General features: G+C 48.6%; 2 protein-coding genes across 2 annotated transcripts; one reads left to right on the top strand and one right to left on the bottom strand.

Moving 5' to 3' along the window:
• Positions 1 to 611: 611 nt before the first annotated feature.
• On the top strand, positions 612 to 6,713 carry LOC135808608 (uncharacterized). Its single transcript, XM_065321827.1, has one exon. The coding sequence runs from the start codon at positions 612 to 614 to the stop codon at positions 6,711 to 6,713; it is 6,102 nt and encodes a 2,033-aa protein (XP_065177899.1).
• Positions 6,714 to 10,744: 4,031 nt separating this feature from the next.
• Positions 10,745 to 13,126, bottom strand: LOC135806318 (uncharacterized). Its single transcript, XM_065320488.1, has one exon. It carries the CDS (start codon positions 13,003 to 13,005, stop codon positions 11,848 to 11,850), a length of 1,158 nt encoding a protein of 385 aa, XP_065176560.1. The 5' UTR covers positions 13,006 to 13,126; the 3' UTR covers positions 10,745 to 11,847.
• Positions 13,127 to 19,006: the final 5,880 nt, after the last annotated feature.

Below are 19,006 nucleotides of genomic sequence, written 5' to 3'. Positions count from 1 at the left end.
AACTAGGATCGATGGAGAGCCAAGGATTATTTTAAAAAAAGTAAAAAGGACCAAGGAACTACAAGTTACCACTAATGTCCACTAACACTACCAGTCACAATCAGCTCATGCGATAACATTGCACGACACTGACCGACGGTACTGACGTTCTACAACTAACTTGTTCTGGAATATTCCCAGCTTGTGGTGAATCTTGCATGACCTTTCATTGTACTCAGGTTTCATTTCTTTTATTCTAGTGCATGCTGCTGGCGCCTGATGTATTGACCGCAGGCCAGTCTCAACCTTTGCATTGTCTGAGATTCAAGTAGCGTATCGTTTGATGCATGTGCTGTCTCCATGCTATCTAGTCGTAATATATTCACTCGTCTTTGCATTTGTGCACAGTCCTGTGGATACTCGCGGGCTGCGATTGCGCTCTCGCTTTCGTCATTCTAGAATGTATACTTCCATGCCTTTGAAGTTTTTTAGTTGTCAGTTTTGAACTGTAGGAAGCAGTTTACAGTTTTGGTTCTTGCAGTTTTATCTCAGAGGAGAAAGTTCTTGGTCTCATACTGTTACGAGTTGCTGTTGTATCTGGTTGAACGCATGCCGGGGCAACAGAGGGCAGCATGAGTAGCCATAGTGGTCCTATTCGAGCCGGATCTCAGAGCCAGATCCAAGAAGTCCTGCGCGACGACGAGCAAGTCCCAGGCGCTGAGTGTAGACGGAGCTCGCGGTCTACCAAAGGGAGACCGCCGAGCAGATACGGGTTTGATAACTGGAGTGACGTCCCGGACAGCGTGAGCTCTGCAGGACATGCGCCCTCGAAAGTTTCAGGAACTGCTGCGTCGCAGGCGTCACTTCGTGCAGAGATGCTTCGTGTAGAACTTGAGGCTGCAAGGCAAATCGCTGAGCTGGAGGAGGAAGCCGAGACACGCAAGTTGGCTCGTGAGACAAGTTTGGTGCAGAGGGAACTGGAGGTTCGAAGAGCCGAGGCTGAATCTGCAGCTGCACTACGATCCGGGTCAGGGAGCAAAGTGTCGTCTCGCAAATCAGAGACTGGAAACGCTGCATCCAGTGGCAGGGCAATATTGACTGCCAAGAGTCTTGCTGAGCACGACAAGTTGGTCGGACCTGGTCGAAAATTCGTATTACCACCGCGTGAGCACTTCAGAACGATGAGTGATGTCGGTGGAGTGAACGGACAACGCGACCACGGCAAGCCAAGGAGTTTGCAAGGTACGTTTCGTACTGTGAATGCGCCCACACAACCTGAGGCTGTATTAGGTGTGGCGGAAGACAGCCCAGCTCAGTCAAGTACATGTAGTGTCAATGCGTTTGGCGTGCCTGCCATGGGGCCAGTGGCGCAAGCATTCATGCGCGCGCCCGCTCAAAAGTCTGTGACCAGTACAGTGCTGTCAGTAGTGCCAGCCAAGAAGTCAATGGCCAGTGGTGCGCCTGTAGCCCGTACTACAGTGTCCATACAGGCAGCTAGTAATGCAGTGCCTGTACAGCCAGCAATAAGCAGTGCAGCAGTACAATCAAGACTGCCTGGCAGTAACAAGAAGGCAGTATCAATGCTGAATGCAACACCACCATGGCATACACCACAGAAGCATACAGCAGTGGCCAAACAGCAGCCACCAACACCAGTGGCAGTGCAAGAACACTCCAAGCAGGTGCTAAACCCGCAAGCAGAGTCCTTCATGCCCTATCCACCTCAACTGCAGACACTACACCCTGCTAGTTTCAGCTTTCACGTGAAGCCACTGGAGCTACCAAAGTTCTCTGGCAAGACTAGTGACTACGACCGGTGGAAGCAGAACTTTCGCCGCGTTGTTGACGAAGATCCACTAACGACTGAAGCGTACAAACTTGCACAACTGCGTGAGTGTCTCATGCATGGCACGGCCAGCGACCTTGTTGATGGCGTGCTTGACGGTCCAGGAGCCTACCACACCATCCTTAGGGAGCTAGATGCATGGTATGGCGGCGACAATCGCACTGTTGAGCGCCAAGAGAAGGAGATTTTGCAGTGGCCGAAGCTAAAAGAGTCAGACGACAACTTTGCCAAGTTTGTCCTCAGACTCCGGACGATGCTCATGAATATGGAGATGTGTGCAGTAACACCGGGCCGTGAGTTGTACCTATCGGTTACGCAGAAGTTGCCGAAATCGCTGTTGCTTAGGTACATGGAGAAGTATGACGATGCTGACTGTGATATTTACCAGCTAACACAGTGGCTCCTCAGACGCGTCAACACACTACGCCGTGCCGATGAACGACTCCGGTCGACAGAAGTCACTGCCTCAGCACCAGCACCAGCAAGATCATGGTCGAAGCAGAGTGCTACAAAGTCTGAACGAACATTTGTGGCAACTAGCAAGGATGCAGGTGCCGACAGAAGCTGCCCCTCGTGTGGCAAGGCGCATCAGCTCCACCGCTGCCCCGATTTCATTAAGATGGAGGTCAGGGACCGATGGAAAGTCATCAAGTCCAAGCCAGATGTCTGCGCCCTATGCTTCGGTCTCAATCATCGCGCAAAGACTTGTACCAGGCAACCCTGTTCAAAGTGCAGCCGCACGCATCATGACATGCTACACTACAACATCCGACGCTCGGATTCCGCTGCAGACCCATCAAATGCCGCAATCAAGGCCAACGCAGCTTCGGCCAGCAGTGGCGGTCCTGCCAAGATTGCTACAACACATTGCGCAAGTCATCAGCCAGAGATTGACAGTGGCGAGTCATTCATGGTTGTGCCTGTTGTATTCCGACACAATGGTGTGAGCCTCCAAGGTAATGCACTCCTGGACCCAGCATCGTCCACGAGTTATGTCCAGCAGTCCGTGGCAACAGCCCTCAATGTGCGTGGACCCAAGCGGCAGCTCGTCACTTCCGGAGTAGGCGGCAAGCAGACCGCAGCAAGACGTGAGCATGTACAGATCCAAGTGGCGGCTCTGGGCGACAAGACCATGAACAAGCTTGAAGCTTGGGTTCTGCCCACCGTCACCGTGCCATTACCGGCAGTGAACTGGAATCAGCACAAGAGCAGCTGGCCGCATCTCAGTGATATTGACTTCCCATCCATCAAGGGCAGTCAGATCGACGCGCTTATCGGCCTGAATGCCATCGAGCTTCATGCTACTCTAGAAGAACGGCGAGCAGAAACAGCAAGAGCGCCCATTGCTCGACGAACTCCTCTCGGGTGGGTGTGCATTGGTACAGGAGTCGACACCACTCGTGCAATCACAGCTACTACACCAGCTACTGACACAGTGCTAACTGATGGGCTGACCGAGCTAGTAGAGAAGTTCTGGCGAGATGAGTCGGCGGGCACAGATAACCCACTAGAGGAGACGCCTTCACCCGATGACAGAAGAGCCGAGGAGCTCACGAGCCAATCAATCAGCTGCAACGGCAACCGGGTAACTGTCCGAATCCCATGGGTCAATGACAGCGGTAAGCCACGTGTCAGGTCCAACAGAGCTCAGGCTGAGCAGCGGCTCCGCAGTCTACAACGCTCGCTACAGTCACGGCCAGCCGTGAAGCAGCAGTACTCTGACGTTATGCAGAAACACATTGCCAAGGGTTACGTGAGACGCGTGGACCCGGATGAGATAGCCAAAGACGGCAACGACCAGTGGTACCTACCCCATTTCCCGGTAGTACGCTCAGATAAATCCACGTCAAAAGTGAGAATAGTATTTGACGGTGCAGCCCGCTGGGATGGACACTCCATCAACGATGAGATGTTTACAGGTCCTGCACTTCAAAACGACATGACCAGTGTGTTGATCCGATTCTCACTGGAACCAGTTGCGCTTGTTGGTGATGTGTCGGAGATGTTCCTCCAAGTCAAACTGGCGGAACGTGACCAGCGCTATCATCGCTTTCTGTGGTATGATGACAATGGCCAAGTGCAGGTGTATCAGTTCACCCGTGTGCTCTTCGGCGCTAAGGCGTCACCGTATCTGGCAGGACGAGCGGTGAAAGAGGTCATCAAGCACCACGGTGATGAGTACGACTCTGACGTCGTGCAGTGCCTAAGCAAAGACCTCTACGTTGACGACATGCTGTCATCACTACCATCCACACAGCGTGCCATCCAGGCCAGAGAGCAAACGCAGCAACTACTTGCCAAGGGCGGTTTTCACATGCGAAAATGGCTGTCGAACAAAGCTGAAGTGATGAACACCATACCAGAGGAAGATAGGTCACCTGATGTCGTCCGAGATGTGGACAGTGACACCAGCCTCCCAACTGTCAAGACTCTCGGCGTCAGTTGGAACGCCGAGAAGGATGCCTTCACCTTCCAGCATCAAATGAAGGACATCACGACATTCACCCGACGCTCTGTGTTGCGCGGCCTGGCCTCCATATTCGATCCGCGTGGCCTGATCTCGCCATACGTCATCACGGCTAAGGTACTCCTGCAGGATGCCTGGTTGCTGGGACAGGGATGGGACGACCTGCTGCCAAAGGAACAAGTCGTCAAGTGGCGGGGTTGGTTCCAAGGCCTCCCAGACCTGAGTAACCTGGAGATCAGCCGCTGTTTCAAGGATCCACAACAGCCATCCGAAGACGCCAGTCTTTCCGTGCACTGCTTCTCCGACGCCTCAGATCGGGCGATAGCAGCCGCTGTGTATGTCAGAGCCAGCTACCCAGACGGTACCACCCGAATAACGCTAGCGATGTCGAAAGCGAAGCCGGCACCAGTGAGGCGACAGACGATCCCGCAGCTTGAACTGAGAGCAGCTGTGCTTGGCGTTCGCGTTAGTCATCTCGTCGCTGAATCCATCGGTATCCCAGTGTCAGCTCACACATTTTGGACGGACTCGATGAACGTCTTGGGCTGGGTCCAAAGCCACAGCCGGCGCTACAAAGTGGACATTGGCAACCGAATCTCTGAGCTCCAGACCTCAACGAGAGCACACCAGTGGCGACATGTTCCCGGAAAGAACAACCCTGCAGACAAAGGTACTCGTGGTTTGTCTGCTGCATTACTGTGCCGTGACGCAGTGTGGTGGTCCGGTCCACAGTTTCTTCGCCAGCAGCCAGATGAGTGGCCTCAGATGAAGGAAGTCAGCACATCCTCGCTGCCTGGTCAGCTCAAGACGGCGCTAGTTGCAGTCGTCCCTCCACCCTCCGAGATCCTGGGTCGCTTTAGCACATGGTCGCGACTGGTACGCGTGACAGCATGGTGCAAGCGATTTGTGGCAAACTGTCGGCAGGCAGTCAGTGACAGCAAGTCCACGAAGGGGGATGCCGCATCGGACAGCCAGTCCAGCACGCCAGTGAGAGTGCCAGTACAGTTTGGCGGCACCCGCTCCATCAGTGTTCCAGTTCTCAGCACTGACGAAGTATCAGTAGCAGAGCGGCACTGGATTGCAACTGCCCAGAAGGATTGCCATGGTACAGCATACCATCGTCTACAGTCTAGGCAACCGATGTTGAAATCGGACCCTCTGGCACCTCTCTGTCCCCAGTTCGATAGTGCAACAGAGTCACCCCTGATGACGGTAGGAGGTCGATTGCAAGCTACAAAGAACATGCCAAGTGGCGTACGCCACCCAGTCATCCTACCAGCAAAGCACCGAGTAACCCAGCTGATAATCGAACAGGAAGATCATCGGTGCTTCCATGCAGTTGGGCCACAGCATCTTCTGGCCAATCTGCGACAACGCTACTGGATTGTTCACGGAACATCAACAGTCAAGGCCGTTCGAAGCAACTGCGTCACTTGCCGTAAGAACCGTGCGGAGCCAGCGTCCCAGATGATGGGCCAGATTCCAGACTTCCGAGTTGCAGGCTCGTTGAAACCGTTCAGCCGTACAGGAGTTGATTACGCGGGTCCCTTCCTGACCAAGCAGGGCCGAGGTAAGACGCAGGCTAAGCGGTACCTGTGCCTGTTCACATGCCTTGAGACTCGTGCCTGTCACCTAGAGGTATCCTATGGCCTCTCCACTGAGTCATTCCTGTTAGCATTTGAGAGATTCACAAAGCGCCGTGGTGTCCCGCTTGAAATGGTCAGCGACAACGGGACCAACTTCACTGCCGCGGAGCAAGAACTCCGTGAGGCCGTCCGGGCCATGGACAAGGAGAAGATCGAGAAGCGACTGGTCAGTGATGGCGTGCGATGGCGCTTCAACCCACCTAGAGCACCACATTTCGGCGGCGTATTCGAATCCCTCATCAAGACGGCTAAGCGCGGACTCAAAGCAGTACTTGGGAAAGCGGACGTCACAGATGAAGAGTTAGTGACTGCCATGTGCCAGGTTGAGGACATGATGAACTCGCGCCCGCTGACAGTCGTAAGTGCCGATGCAGCTGATTTGCAGCCTCTAACACCAGCACATTTCCTCGTCGGACGACTCGACCCACCAATGGCTCTGGAAGTGAAAGCAGACGAGCACCCCAGCAGAGACCCACGCAAACGTTGGTTGTATGTTCAGCGGCTTGTAGCAGACGTGTGGAACAGGTGGCGAGATGAGTATGTTCCCTTGTTGAATGTCCGTCGTAAGTGGCAACGTCAAGGTCGCAATGTAGCCGTAGGTGACATCATGCTGTGTCTTACATCAAACACTCCCCGTGGAACATGGCCCATGGGTAGAGTCACAGCAGTGCATCCTGGTGCAGACAAGCTCGTCCGAGTAGTGGATATTAAGATCGGCGACAAGATCTACCGACGGTCTATCCACCATCTAGTACCTATTCTGGACACCGAGTAGTTTGTGCCTTGTGTATCTGAAGTGCTACAGGCAGCCCTGTGACAGTACTCTCTCTCTCTCTCTCTCTCTCTCTCTCTCTCTCTCTCTCTCTCTCTCTCTCTCTCTCTCTCTCTCTCTCTCTCTCTCTCTCTCTCTCTCTCTCAACCTATGAAGTTTTTCTTTCATCATACAGTACCGTAGTAGTACTCACTCGTCACAGTTTGTTTGCTGACCCTGTGCTCGTGAGTGAAGGGGGATATGTTCTGGAATATTCCCAGCTTGTGGTGAATCTTGCATGACCTTTCATTGTACTCAGGTTTCATTTCTTTTATTCTAGTGCATGCTGCTGGCGCCTGATGTATTGACCGCAGGCCAGTCTCAACCTTTGCATTGTCTGAGATTCAAGTAGCGTATCGTTTGATGCATGTGCTGTCTCCATGCTATCTAGTCGTAATATATTCACTCGTCTTTGCATTTGTGCACAGTCCTGTGGATACTCGCGGGCTGCGATTGCGCTCTCGCTTTCGTCATTCTAGAATGTATACTTCCATGCCTTTGAAGTTTTTTAGTTGTCAGTTTTGAACTGTAGGAAGCAGTTTACAGTTTTGGTTCTTGCAGTTTTATCTCAGAGGAGAAAGTTCTTGGTCTCATACTGTTACGAGTTGCTGTTGTATCTGGTTGAACGCATGCCGGGGCAACAGAGGGCAGCATGAGTAGCCAAACTGGCTAACGGCTCTAGCACATCTTGGATGCGCACTCCAACAGCCTTCCAACTTGGAAGGTTCTATATATTAAAGTTATAGAAATAACATAAGGAGGGGAAGGTGAGCGCAACCAAGATAAGCACGAGCTGAAAGTCTCGGCTGTGAAGGACGTTGGCGGATGTTCATGCATGTCGATGACGATACTGGCAAGACCATTATTTTTATTTGGCATTGGACAATACGGTCAAACCACGATTCAAGAACGCAAAGCAACATTCCACACAACTTGCGTGGCTCCAAAGATGCAAAGATCAAGAAAAGGGGAAGCTATGCGAACAAGAATCATGCAAAACCGAACGCCTCAGTAAAACAGCACTGTACTTCTGAGACCCGTGTGTATTTGAGAGAGAGAGAGAGAGAGAGAGAGAGAGAGAGAGAGAGAGAGAGAAAGAGAGAGAGAGAGAGAGAGAGAGAGAGAGAGAGAGAGAGAGAGAGAGAGAGAGAGGAGAGAGAGAGAGAGAGAGAGAGAGAGAGAGAGAGAGAGAGAGAGAGAGAGAGAGAGAGAGAGAGAGAGAGAGAGAGAGAGAGAGAGAGAGAGAGAGAGAGAGAGAGAGAGAGAGAGAGAGAGAGAGAGAGAGAGAGAGAGAGAGAGAGAGAGAGAGAGAGAGAGAGAGAGAGAGAAAGAGAGAGAGAGAGAGAGAGAGAGAGAGAGAGAGAGAGAGAGAGAGAGAGAGAGAGAGAGAGAGAGAGAGAGAGAGAGAGAGAGAGAGAGAGAAAGAGAGAGAGAGAGAGAGAGAGAGAGAGAGAGAGAGAGAGAGAGAGAGAGAGAGAGAGAGAGAGAGACTGCGGCCCGCTACACTTTGACTAGTATTACACTGTAGATGGACAATATGACACTAAGCAGGGGTAATAAGCAGCAGTTTCACACGACGATGGTTTCGCCGTATAGATAAGGACGGCTCATCAGGTGTGCAAGAATGAACTCGGATGCAGACCCAAGGATTAGTAGTTGTATTTATAAAAAGTAAAAAGGACCAAGGAACTACAAGTTGCACTATAATGTCCACTAACACCACCAGTTACTAAACAATCAGCTCATGCGATAACATTGCACGACACTGACCGATGGTACTGACATTCTACAACTAACAGTAAACTGGCTAACAGCTCTAACACATCTTGGATGCGCACTCCAACAGCCTTCCAACTACTTCTCCTAACGTCAGTCGTGTATTCTTTGATCGCTCCTGGATGTCGTCCTGATAGTCATAAATAAAAGTAGCTATTCTAATTAATCTGAATTGTTTTTAACTCCTTTTTCTTCCAACTTCTGCCCATGGCGTCCCTCTCTCAGCTCGTCAGCTGACAACAGTTACTGTCACCACCATGACACTGTCGTGAGAAGGTGCTCTCTGTAGACGAGGTTGGTGATGTCCCGACGCGGCCATGGCCGGGTAGGCGCATAGGCCTTCACCACGTCGGAACACTACTGTAGTAGTATTACACGTTTAGTTGGTTGTCCCCCACTAGCACTACGCACTAGCACCACTGAGAACTATCCTGTATCCACTGACTTATTGTTGTTGGTGTTGTTGTTGTGACGTAATCACACCAGGAGCGACTGACGACTGACGTCATGATGTTAGGAGAAGGTCTAAAACCTCCCCTATAAGTATTTATTTAAGGAGGGTCAGAACCGGGTTCAACACCCATAATTATGGTTCAGATGGTCCCAACGGACTGGGGCTCTACCAACCGTGGATGGTTGTAGTAAGGTCACCGTTTCCGAACACGCGTCCTCCAGTCAAACCAACAACAATGTATTATTATGTATTGTTATGACGCAGATTGAGTATTGTTATGACATAACAATTAAAATATTAATACATTGTATTGTATTTACAATCTTCATGTACAATCATGTATGTTGTGCTTGGCTAGCCTGTACCATGCTGTGTACTGTGCCGTACTTGTCTGACTTTGGACCATGTAATTATTTAATTGTTTGGTGCTCCGCTCTTCGGCGCCCGACAGTCCTGTCTGTACTACTGTGCAGTGTGCAGTCCTGTGTATGTACATGTACATACATGTAACAGTATGACTGCGCACGGGTGTACTGTAGGCACACAGTCAGTGACACAGTCAAGAAGGAAGCATTTTTTTATTTCCACTTTTGATCAGGTGGAGAGGAAGTGGCCTGATGAATGGCGCTACTAGTACTAGTGCTAGTAGTAGTAGGCTGAGTAGTACAAGTCATACATACAATGCGGACATTACAGCTGTTGTATGTGGTCATTGTGCTAGTACAACAGTATACCAGGCATACCGGATAGTGGCAGTGTCACTCAGGATCCAGGCCACGGTACTTCACACTTCCCTCTTGACTTGAGCAGTTGAGTCTTGACTTTAGTTTAGTGCAGGCCAAGAGCTTGAAGAGGGACAGGTGGTGCAGATGCAGGACCATCAAGTCATAACAATACGATACAAAACTCCAAAAGCTGTCGCAGCACTAGAAAGTACTTCCAAGTAGAAACACTCAGTAGCTGCATAAGTATTATTACTATTATTCAATACAGCCTGCGATTGAAGACCGTCGACAACTACTGTAGCTAATACTTGTACTAGTAATAGTCGTACATGCACATGCATGTCTTGACTTGGTTTGCAGCTGCTAGAACGGTTGACAATTTGTCGCAGTACGAGTGAATACATCGTACAATTGAATTCAATTTTAGGCAACATAGTGTTGTACAGTACATACCTGCATTGTGGGACTAGTCCGAGTGTGTGACCCTAGCCTAGGCTATGGTCTTGCTCGCTAGTATTATGCTTCAGCCTTTCAGGTACTACATGTAGTACTAGTACATTACTGTACAATGTCATGTTGTTGGTTTGACAGCATGAAACAAGGACTTAGGTGGAGCACTGGAGGACACTGTGTTCGGAAACAACACCCATAATAATTACTAGTATGGTTCAGATGGTTCCAATGGACGGGGGGGGGGGGGGGGGGGGGGGGGGGCTCCCATACTAGTAATTATTATGGGTGTTGTTTCCGAACACGGTGTCCTCCACCTTGTTTCATGCTGTCAAACCAAACACATGTGTGAACTATAACAAGGTGTATGTATCTACATGCAATACCAGTACTGTACTAGTAGTACTGGATTATAACTCACTAATTACTGTACATGTATGTGGAAGCTATCAAACCTGGCCACTTCCAGGAATCATGTGAAGGTAGAAGCCTTCTCCTGTGTATGCCAATATAGATCCCAGTCTCATTCATCTAAGTATTGGCTGGTCGGCACGGCCAAACACACACCACACGACAATCGAACGAGAGCATAAGAAGTGATGACTTACTCCACCCGAAACAACAGCATATAACAAACCTTAATGATGACCTACTGGTAGTCCACGTACAATGTAACACTGCTCCATCACAAAATAGAAAACAGGAATAACAAAACTTAATTTAAAGTGGAAATCACAGCATTACACAGATAGAAAAATGTAGAACGAATAGATGGATCTTATGGTCTCGGTCGCATTTTCTGCAAAATAAATCGAAATGGTAGAATGAGATTTGAATCGGGAAACATAAAAAGAATGGAGGGATTCATAATTAAGCAAAAAATTCTGAAATTCCAGCTGCCACCACCACACAAACAAACAAAATGAGAAAAACACCAGACTTGAAAGCAGTCCCTAAGCCACGCTAAAATCATCCTTTAGTGCATCTGAGGAAGGTGTTACGCAAAGAGTTACATAAACACACTGCAGTTCATTGTCCATCAACCCGTTAACAGAAAATAACACTCATAGTAATAACCCTTAGAAGTGGCAAATGATTGCAGACAGTAACAGTGGTATCGTCCTTTCAGACAATCAAGACAGTTGTCAGCATTCTTCATGGCCCAGTGCTACAACACAAATCTTTCAACTACATAATTATGACAAAATCAAATTGTGAACACATATCCACCAATGGGTTTTTTTCGTTTTTCATCTCTGTAAGGACTGCTGAGTCTCTGTTACAACATAGACACGTGACTACGTAACTAAGTGGAGCTGACAGCAACAACAGAACACGAATGCTGCCAAGCCAAAACGTAGGAGCAAAACGGACAAGACAAGCCAAACCATCCTGTATACAATATGGAGTGAAACGTGCCGAACTCTTTTTTTCGACTTTTTTTCTTTCAATATTTTGGTAGAGGAGCTTCGAGGAGCAACAATACAATCATTATTATTATTATTATGACTGCTACTGATTGCGGAACAAGTAGGTCCACTAGTACTATAATGCTGTCGCTGGGTTTACGTAAATTGAGAAGGGTGTAAACAACGAGGCGCATTGACAGCACGGAAAGGAAAGAGGTGTCATGTGCTCGCTGCCAAAGCAGCAACCAGCGCTGTACACTTACGCTCGACGATCAGTTCCCACGCTATGAATTTCTGCGTCTTGGCTGTTGTTGTGGGTAGCTCCTGAAGGTGCTGTCTTGACCGAACGGAGAGCGAAGATCGACGCCGTTCGTCGACGACGATTGACTGCTGTACTGGCGTTCTCGAGGACGCTGGCTTTGGCGACCGCCGTTCTGAAATGGCCCTGTGTAGTGCCTGGGGTGGCCATGAGTGTTCACGCCGTCATTCTGTTCTTGGAAGCTCCTTCCCGGACCTACTCGGCGATGGTTAGGGATTTGTGGACTTATCTCTCTACTCCATTCGCCATTGGTTTGACGGACAGTTCCGTTGCCATTGAAGTATGATCCTCGATGGTATTGGCGGTTCTGGGGAGAAATTCGGCGATTGGCCGCAGCCTGCGCTTGTAAAGCTTCAGGTGCAGTGTTTCTTGAACAATACTTGATGGTATGTCCGTTTCGGCCCATCGCTCCACATAATGGGCAGGTGTAGGAAGACAACACTGGGCAGGTTACCCAACCTCTCGAGTCCTTTATTCGGTGGGCATTGTAGAGTGGTGCTGGAGCCTGATTGTTCTTGCAAAACACACAGAACGTTGGGCCCCAACTTGGTACGAACGAAGGGCGATCTGGTCGGGGACGCAATGCTAGGTCTCCGCCACACCAACAACGCTCTCCTTGAAAGTTGTTGAGGCAACAGTATCCACCGTTAGGCGCTATGATACTTAGTAGTACGTCTTGGACCGGGTTGAAACTCCCTTCGTAGCGCCAACTGTCGAAAGTCCTATTCCGTGAGCCTGGTATGCGAGAGATCATCGGCCGCGGTGACTGCTCACTGCTCTGCTCCCGTGACTCGGCGGCGGTCGCGCTTGACCTAGATGCCGGACGCAAAGCAGCAGCAGCTCCTGCTGATGGCGGCAAATCAAGAAAGCCTGTGCCTTCTGACGACATACCGGAGCTAATGCTGCTAGATGACACTGGGCGAACACGTTCGCCCTCGCCGATAGCTGCCAAACTCTTTCCATCTGAACGCGGAAGCGAAAGCATACGCTCGGAATCACGCTTGAACTTAGCATTAATGCTAGCTATAAAATCCATATCATCAGGAGGGCTAGGTCTACAGCCAATAGTACTGGCTCCCCGCGACCGGGAACTACCCTCCATTGCCGCCTCTGGTAAACCCATTCGCCGCTAGCCTGGCTGCCTCAGCAGTAAGTCAGTTCATTCTCATGGAACAAAATGCTGCACCAAACGGGCACACTGATAGAAACTGGCGAACTGATCTGCGACCTCACCAACTCTGTCTCTTTATGTGTTGTGCTATGAGTATGAGTATGACTCTATGACTATCCCACTCGTCTGGATAGAGTAGGTGATCTATCAGTATACTCATGATCTACAAGTACAACACTCGGGTCAAGGCGAACGGATCGACGCTACCACGTGTACCAGAGAGCAGGCCCGGGTCACCGCGCGAGCTCGATCGAGTGCATGTGCAACGGCACTGCACTGACTGTAGTGTAGTGCTTGTTTCGTGATTTTGAGTTTTGGCTCACGGACTAAGTGCAGCTATGCAGTGCACTAGCACTCCGCGCGAGGCAAAGGATTAGGCAGATTTACGTGCTCACTCGTAGTCGTAGGTCTACTGCAAGAGTTTTACACAGGCATTTGCTGACTCGAGGCTGGAGAGCGCATCCGCAGGCCAACAGTGGCAACACTATGCCCGTACAGTACTACTCATCCTGCCTCCACTTCATCCCCACCTCCGTTGCGCGGCCGACCACGTAGGTCTAAACGCAGAATTTACAGTATTAAAGTGATCGTCCTTGAAATAAACAGGGGTTTACTCCTTTGCCGTTTTGTTCTCCCGAAAGAAGTCATCCTGCCTCCACTGCACCACCACCTCCGTGCTCTCTGCGGCCGACCACGTACATTGCGGGTCTAAACGCAGAAAATTTTCATTTTTCAAGGGCCGAGTGCATGCTGGTCACTTTCTTTACTACTTCAAGTAATCATTATGATTATGTAAGGATCGATGTAGAAGAAGCACAGCATACCATTACCAATGCAATGACATATTAAAATCATTGCTTTGGTAATGGACCCATATGCCATGCTGTGCTTCATGTAGAGTCTACACGTAGACTGTACATGACATTGTAGTACATGACACTACATGTACAATGTCAGATTATGTAAATACAATGTACCCAGGTGACCCGTGGTGATTTGTTGGCTTTCACTTGGCGTCTACTTTTCACCTATCTTTGTCACCACCTCAGTACTCTTTGTGACGTGTAAATAATTAGCGCAACCTATTCCTGTGTACCTCTCCTTCTCATTGTGATTGATTTAGCACTAAGTCTTGTGATTGTTGTGTTTGGTAGGGTTCATAAGACATAACACTTCCATTCTGCACTATTCCTTTTGTATTGATTTGTCACATATGTGAGTTAGTTGAGTGTTTACACCTTGCGCCGGTATCTTCTCTATAAAATAGCATTATTCAGCTTAACCCCTTCATTCAACAACTGCTTCTCCTCTGATGAATTCCCCGTCAACTTTATGGAACGAAACAAGACTTCTCAGGAGTAATACTACTTGCTTTCGTGGAGTGTGGCTGGTGAACTGTTCGTGCTGTGGTCTGCAAGCGTCGTGTAGTCTCGTCGGGTCAAATGAAAAACCTATTACTAATAAAATAATAATACATCGCGCGTAATAAGACATCACAATGAAAATTGTATGCCTGTTCCGCTTCTGTGTCACATTGAGTACCGCGGTAAATAGGGTACAGTATGTGTTACTGAAATAGTCTTTTCCATTTGATCTTATCCATTGCGAGACATCTAGTCTCCCGGCAACTCTTACGACAGATTACTCTTGCCCACAACATCAAGTACATCCGCGCCCCCCTTCACCTGCAACAGCCTCACCTTGCACGACCAATCACAGAGCAGCCATATGCACTACGACACATGAGAACATACACATTGAGAACATCACACACATGCCGACACACCAACTCACCCATCAACCTGTCCCTTCACAATTTCAACCAACTACCTGCGTGAAACAAATAGCAAGCATGCGTTTCAATCAATGGCGTCTAGCCTCATTCTATCATCCATATGCTCCTGTAGTAGCTCAAACTGCACCCCATCGTAACCCCATCCCCCTGCAAAGTGTTGGTTTCCTTACTTGCTAGACTGATTTTATATGATTCTGGACTGATTTGAATCATAATTATTATCTTCCTTATTGGCCATCGGCCATCGTGGAAATAAAGAATAATAATAATCTGGACTGACGTAGGCTATTGGCGGACTTCATCATGACGCCAGCTTGGGCAGTGTCCTTGATAGATACTGAGTAGATATTATTATTATTATTACTTGCATGTACGCGTTGGAGTCAACCATGCAAGCATGATCCACAACTTCGCTTATGCTGAACATGATAAACAGGACTATGACAGGGGAAAAAATGAGCTAGAACGATGATAATAATAATTATGATACTTATATCATATATAATTATTATATACAATGTAGCTCATGGGTATTGAATATATGTCATTTATGAATATGTCCATAATATGAATATTGCAGCCTGAGTGATAATGATACTGCTATTTCCTGAGTTTGACTGTTTCAGGATCTGTCGGAATATCACAATGCACAGACCCTCATGCATAGATCTCGCCATGCTGGTCTGTCATGGGCAATGGCTCCCAGGCTCTGCAGAGCGTCTACTATTGAACAATCCAGCATTGGCTTGGCGCAGATCTCCCACCATAGAAACTACAGCCGCGAACCACGTAGTGGAAAGCTACAAAACTTCAAAAGATGGCCAACCCATTTTCACATGTACAGACAATTTACAAAAACGTTCCGAACATTCAGGGAGAAGACATTACTTGCATGACACATAGTCATTGGCAGAACGAACAAGGCAGACTCGAACATTCCAAGATTCTGCAGCCGTTGCGTTTCAGGTGTTGGGTGGCAGCTCCGTTACTGAGGCCGTATACAAGTCGTCGAGCTCGGCTAGCCGCCGCCAACTAGTCAGCGCAACCTCGGCCACGCGCTCGCATTAGCTCGCATTAGCTCCATGCCCGCGTTGATATACTACCCTTTAAAGTTCAGTAGGCGGGGACCATTGAGTGGGACCGTTCAACAATCATCATGATCATGTACACAGAGGCGGTACCGCAGTGCGCCACGGCTAGGAGCTAGCTAGGAGGCGGACCCCCTGCAGACTGCAGTTCGTCGGCGACGGAAATAAAAATACGCTTGGTAACTGCTATTGTTCTTGCCACTGTACTCTATGGCTGCCAGACCTGGACCATCTCACAATAGGGTCCAGCGGATTCTGCCGGCAGAAAAATTGGCAGAATTCGGTACTTTTTCTGGTAAGTTTCATGCATGTTTGGTACATGTACATGTATGTGGATAAAGAAATGGAGCAGAATTCGAGGAATTGCCCGCCGTAAGGTTTGTATGGTTCTGCCAATTTTACTGCTTTTCGAGCAGAATCTGTCACCTTTTCGAGCAGAATCCGCCGATCCCTATCTCACAAGCTAGCTTTTGAGCTCAGGTATCTGCGTAAGCTGCTTGGCGTCAAATACCATCGTCATCGCACCAATGAGTCAGTACTGTGTGTGTGTGTGTGTGTTTTTTTTTCTTTTTTTTTCTCCACAATATCCTTTAACATGTTATTCACAGTGGGTCCAATGTTATTAGGCATTTTGCCTGTTTTGATTTCCACTATAAATAAAGTATACAACAACAACAACAACTGTAGGCAGTCAAGAAAGAATGCTATTGGCCAGTTCACACGCGCCTTGATTCAACTGCTAAACGCATCAAGTGATTAGTTGAAGTGGTTTGCAAGGCATCAATATAGCTACTCCCACTATTTCTTGGATGGAATGGTGCCTGGATCATGGATCACGGCCCCGTGGTCTCCCCCGTCACTGTTGGTTCACCAAAATCAAAGACTGGATCAACGACTCCTCCTTTTTTCTTTCTTTTTTAACTCTCTCTCTCTCTCGTTGCTGTTGATCGTGATCGATAGGCAGCATGCAGAGTACATGTACTGGGTCTGTGTAGTTACTCAGTAGTTTTTTCTTCTTTTTTTCTGTTCTTTTGATGCTGCTGCCTTATGACACACATGGCGCCCCTACGACCAGAATAGTTATGCCTTATGGGTTACACATGTACATACATGTACATACAATCGTCTGATGAGTGTTTTTGAAACACGAAACTCGGAGGTACATGTACTAGGTACGACTCACGAGAATGATTTTTGGTCTCTGTTGTCACAGTCTGCCTTGTGACGTTGTGTACATACAGTGTACAATCACAGTGTACAATCATGTACATGTACATGTCCATACTGCCAGCTACATGTACTGTACAGAGCAGGAAATGTGTGTCAATCGTGCTTGTCAAGTAAAGTTAGTTGTCGAAGACTGTGACTCGCACTGAAATTTGGTGTCAGCGATAAACAATCACATGTACATGAACAAAGTATAATGTGCAAGGATAGCCTCGGATGGAGAGCCAATGATTAATAATTATTTATAATAAAGAAAAGGACCAAGGAACTACAACTGCTAGACTAGTACAAGTTACGCTATAATGTCCACAAACACCACCAGTCACTAAACAATCAGCGCAGGCGATAACATTGCACAAAACTGACCGACAGTACTGACGTTCTAACAGTTACAACTAACTGGCTATCATCAGCTCTAGCACGGCTTGGGTGCGCACTCCAACAGCCTTCCAACGGAAGGTTCTAAGTTTAATATGAAAACATAGAAGGGGAAGGTGAGCGCAACCAAGACAAGCACACGCTGAAAGTCTCAGCTGTGAAGGACGTTGGCAGATGTACATGCATGTCGATGACGATACTGGCAAGACCGGCGCGGTAGACAATACGGTCAAACCACCATCCAAGGGCGCATAGCAACAACAGACCATACAACTTGCGTGGCTCTAAGTCTAAAGATGCGGGAGCTTAGCGGCGATTCAGACTACGGCCAAAATCACGTCTGAGCTTGAATTTCCATGATGATGCAGTCGTGTTTCAAATGATTATGCACAATCGCTGATCAAACAAGCCTGAGACACTCACAGGCTGAGCCGTAGAAACTAATAATTATTACTCGGGCACATGTACAGCTGGCACCCATAACTATTCTGGTCGTAGGGGCGCCGTGTGTATCATATGCATAAGGCAGCAGCATCAAAAGAACAGAAGAACCACTTCACATTCTATCAGAGGAAGCACGCAAAGACCGGCCTAGGCGTGGCAGGCCACGGAAGCACACCCTACCTGTGCTGCCCCAGCCTTCTCCACCAAATCCAGTCCGGTTATCCGGCGCTGGTTAACAGACTCTTTGGTGGCTGCAGCATCAGCAATAGCAACGACGGTGACGGGAGTCGATGGTGACTTGACAGCAAAGCCGACACCACAGTCGATCAATATCACAGATCGTGGCAAACCCAGGAAGGCTCTGCCTCCTCAACAAACGCAAGGCTTACGCCCTTGCCATCACCACCATCTGACCAAACTTACCGTTGTCAATATCGAAGCAGACTACAACAACAACTTCTCAAAGACCAAGACGTTCAACAGCTAATTACAGTATTAACTTACTACGATACCGGCAAACAACAACGACAAAGGAGGAGACCCAGCATGACGGCAACACTGGACGTAACCGCCAACGATGACTATGATGGCGGAAACGGCACTGACGCAGTGACGGAGGAGATTCTAGCAGTGAGTTGAGTGAGGGAGAGAGTGTGAGAGTGAGTGTGGGCGTGTGTTTCGACCTCGCAAGTCTTCTGTGTATTCATTAATAAATTTGGTATATCGTCCTGAATGTTGCCAAGCGTATTCTGATTCACGTTTCTCCGTTTTGTGTCGTGGACGTCACGGTTATCAGTTAGAGGTGAAGGTTTTGAAGGCTGTTTTCCAACGCATTCATAAGCCTACCTTGTGATACTTTTTTGCATTGTTTAGGTGTTATTTACCACTATTGATCCTACCGCTAGCCCCCAAATTCTCACAGCTTTTCATACCACCTTCTCCTGACATATGTACTGGCATGGTCGGCACCCAATCTTCATGTTGCCTGATGATTGCGAGAGCATGAAACTTGAAGTCGCAG

The sequence above is a fragment of the Sycon ciliatum genome, chromosome 1, assembly GCF_964019385.1.
Source record: "Sycon ciliatum chromosome 1, ocSycCili1.1, whole genome shotgun sequence".
NCBI lineage: Eukaryota > Metazoa > Porifera > Calcarea > Leucosolenida > Sycettidae > Sycon > Sycon ciliatum.
The sequence above is the reverse complement of the archived record's forward strand: the minus strand, read 5'-3'. Positions and strand labels throughout refer to the sequence as shown.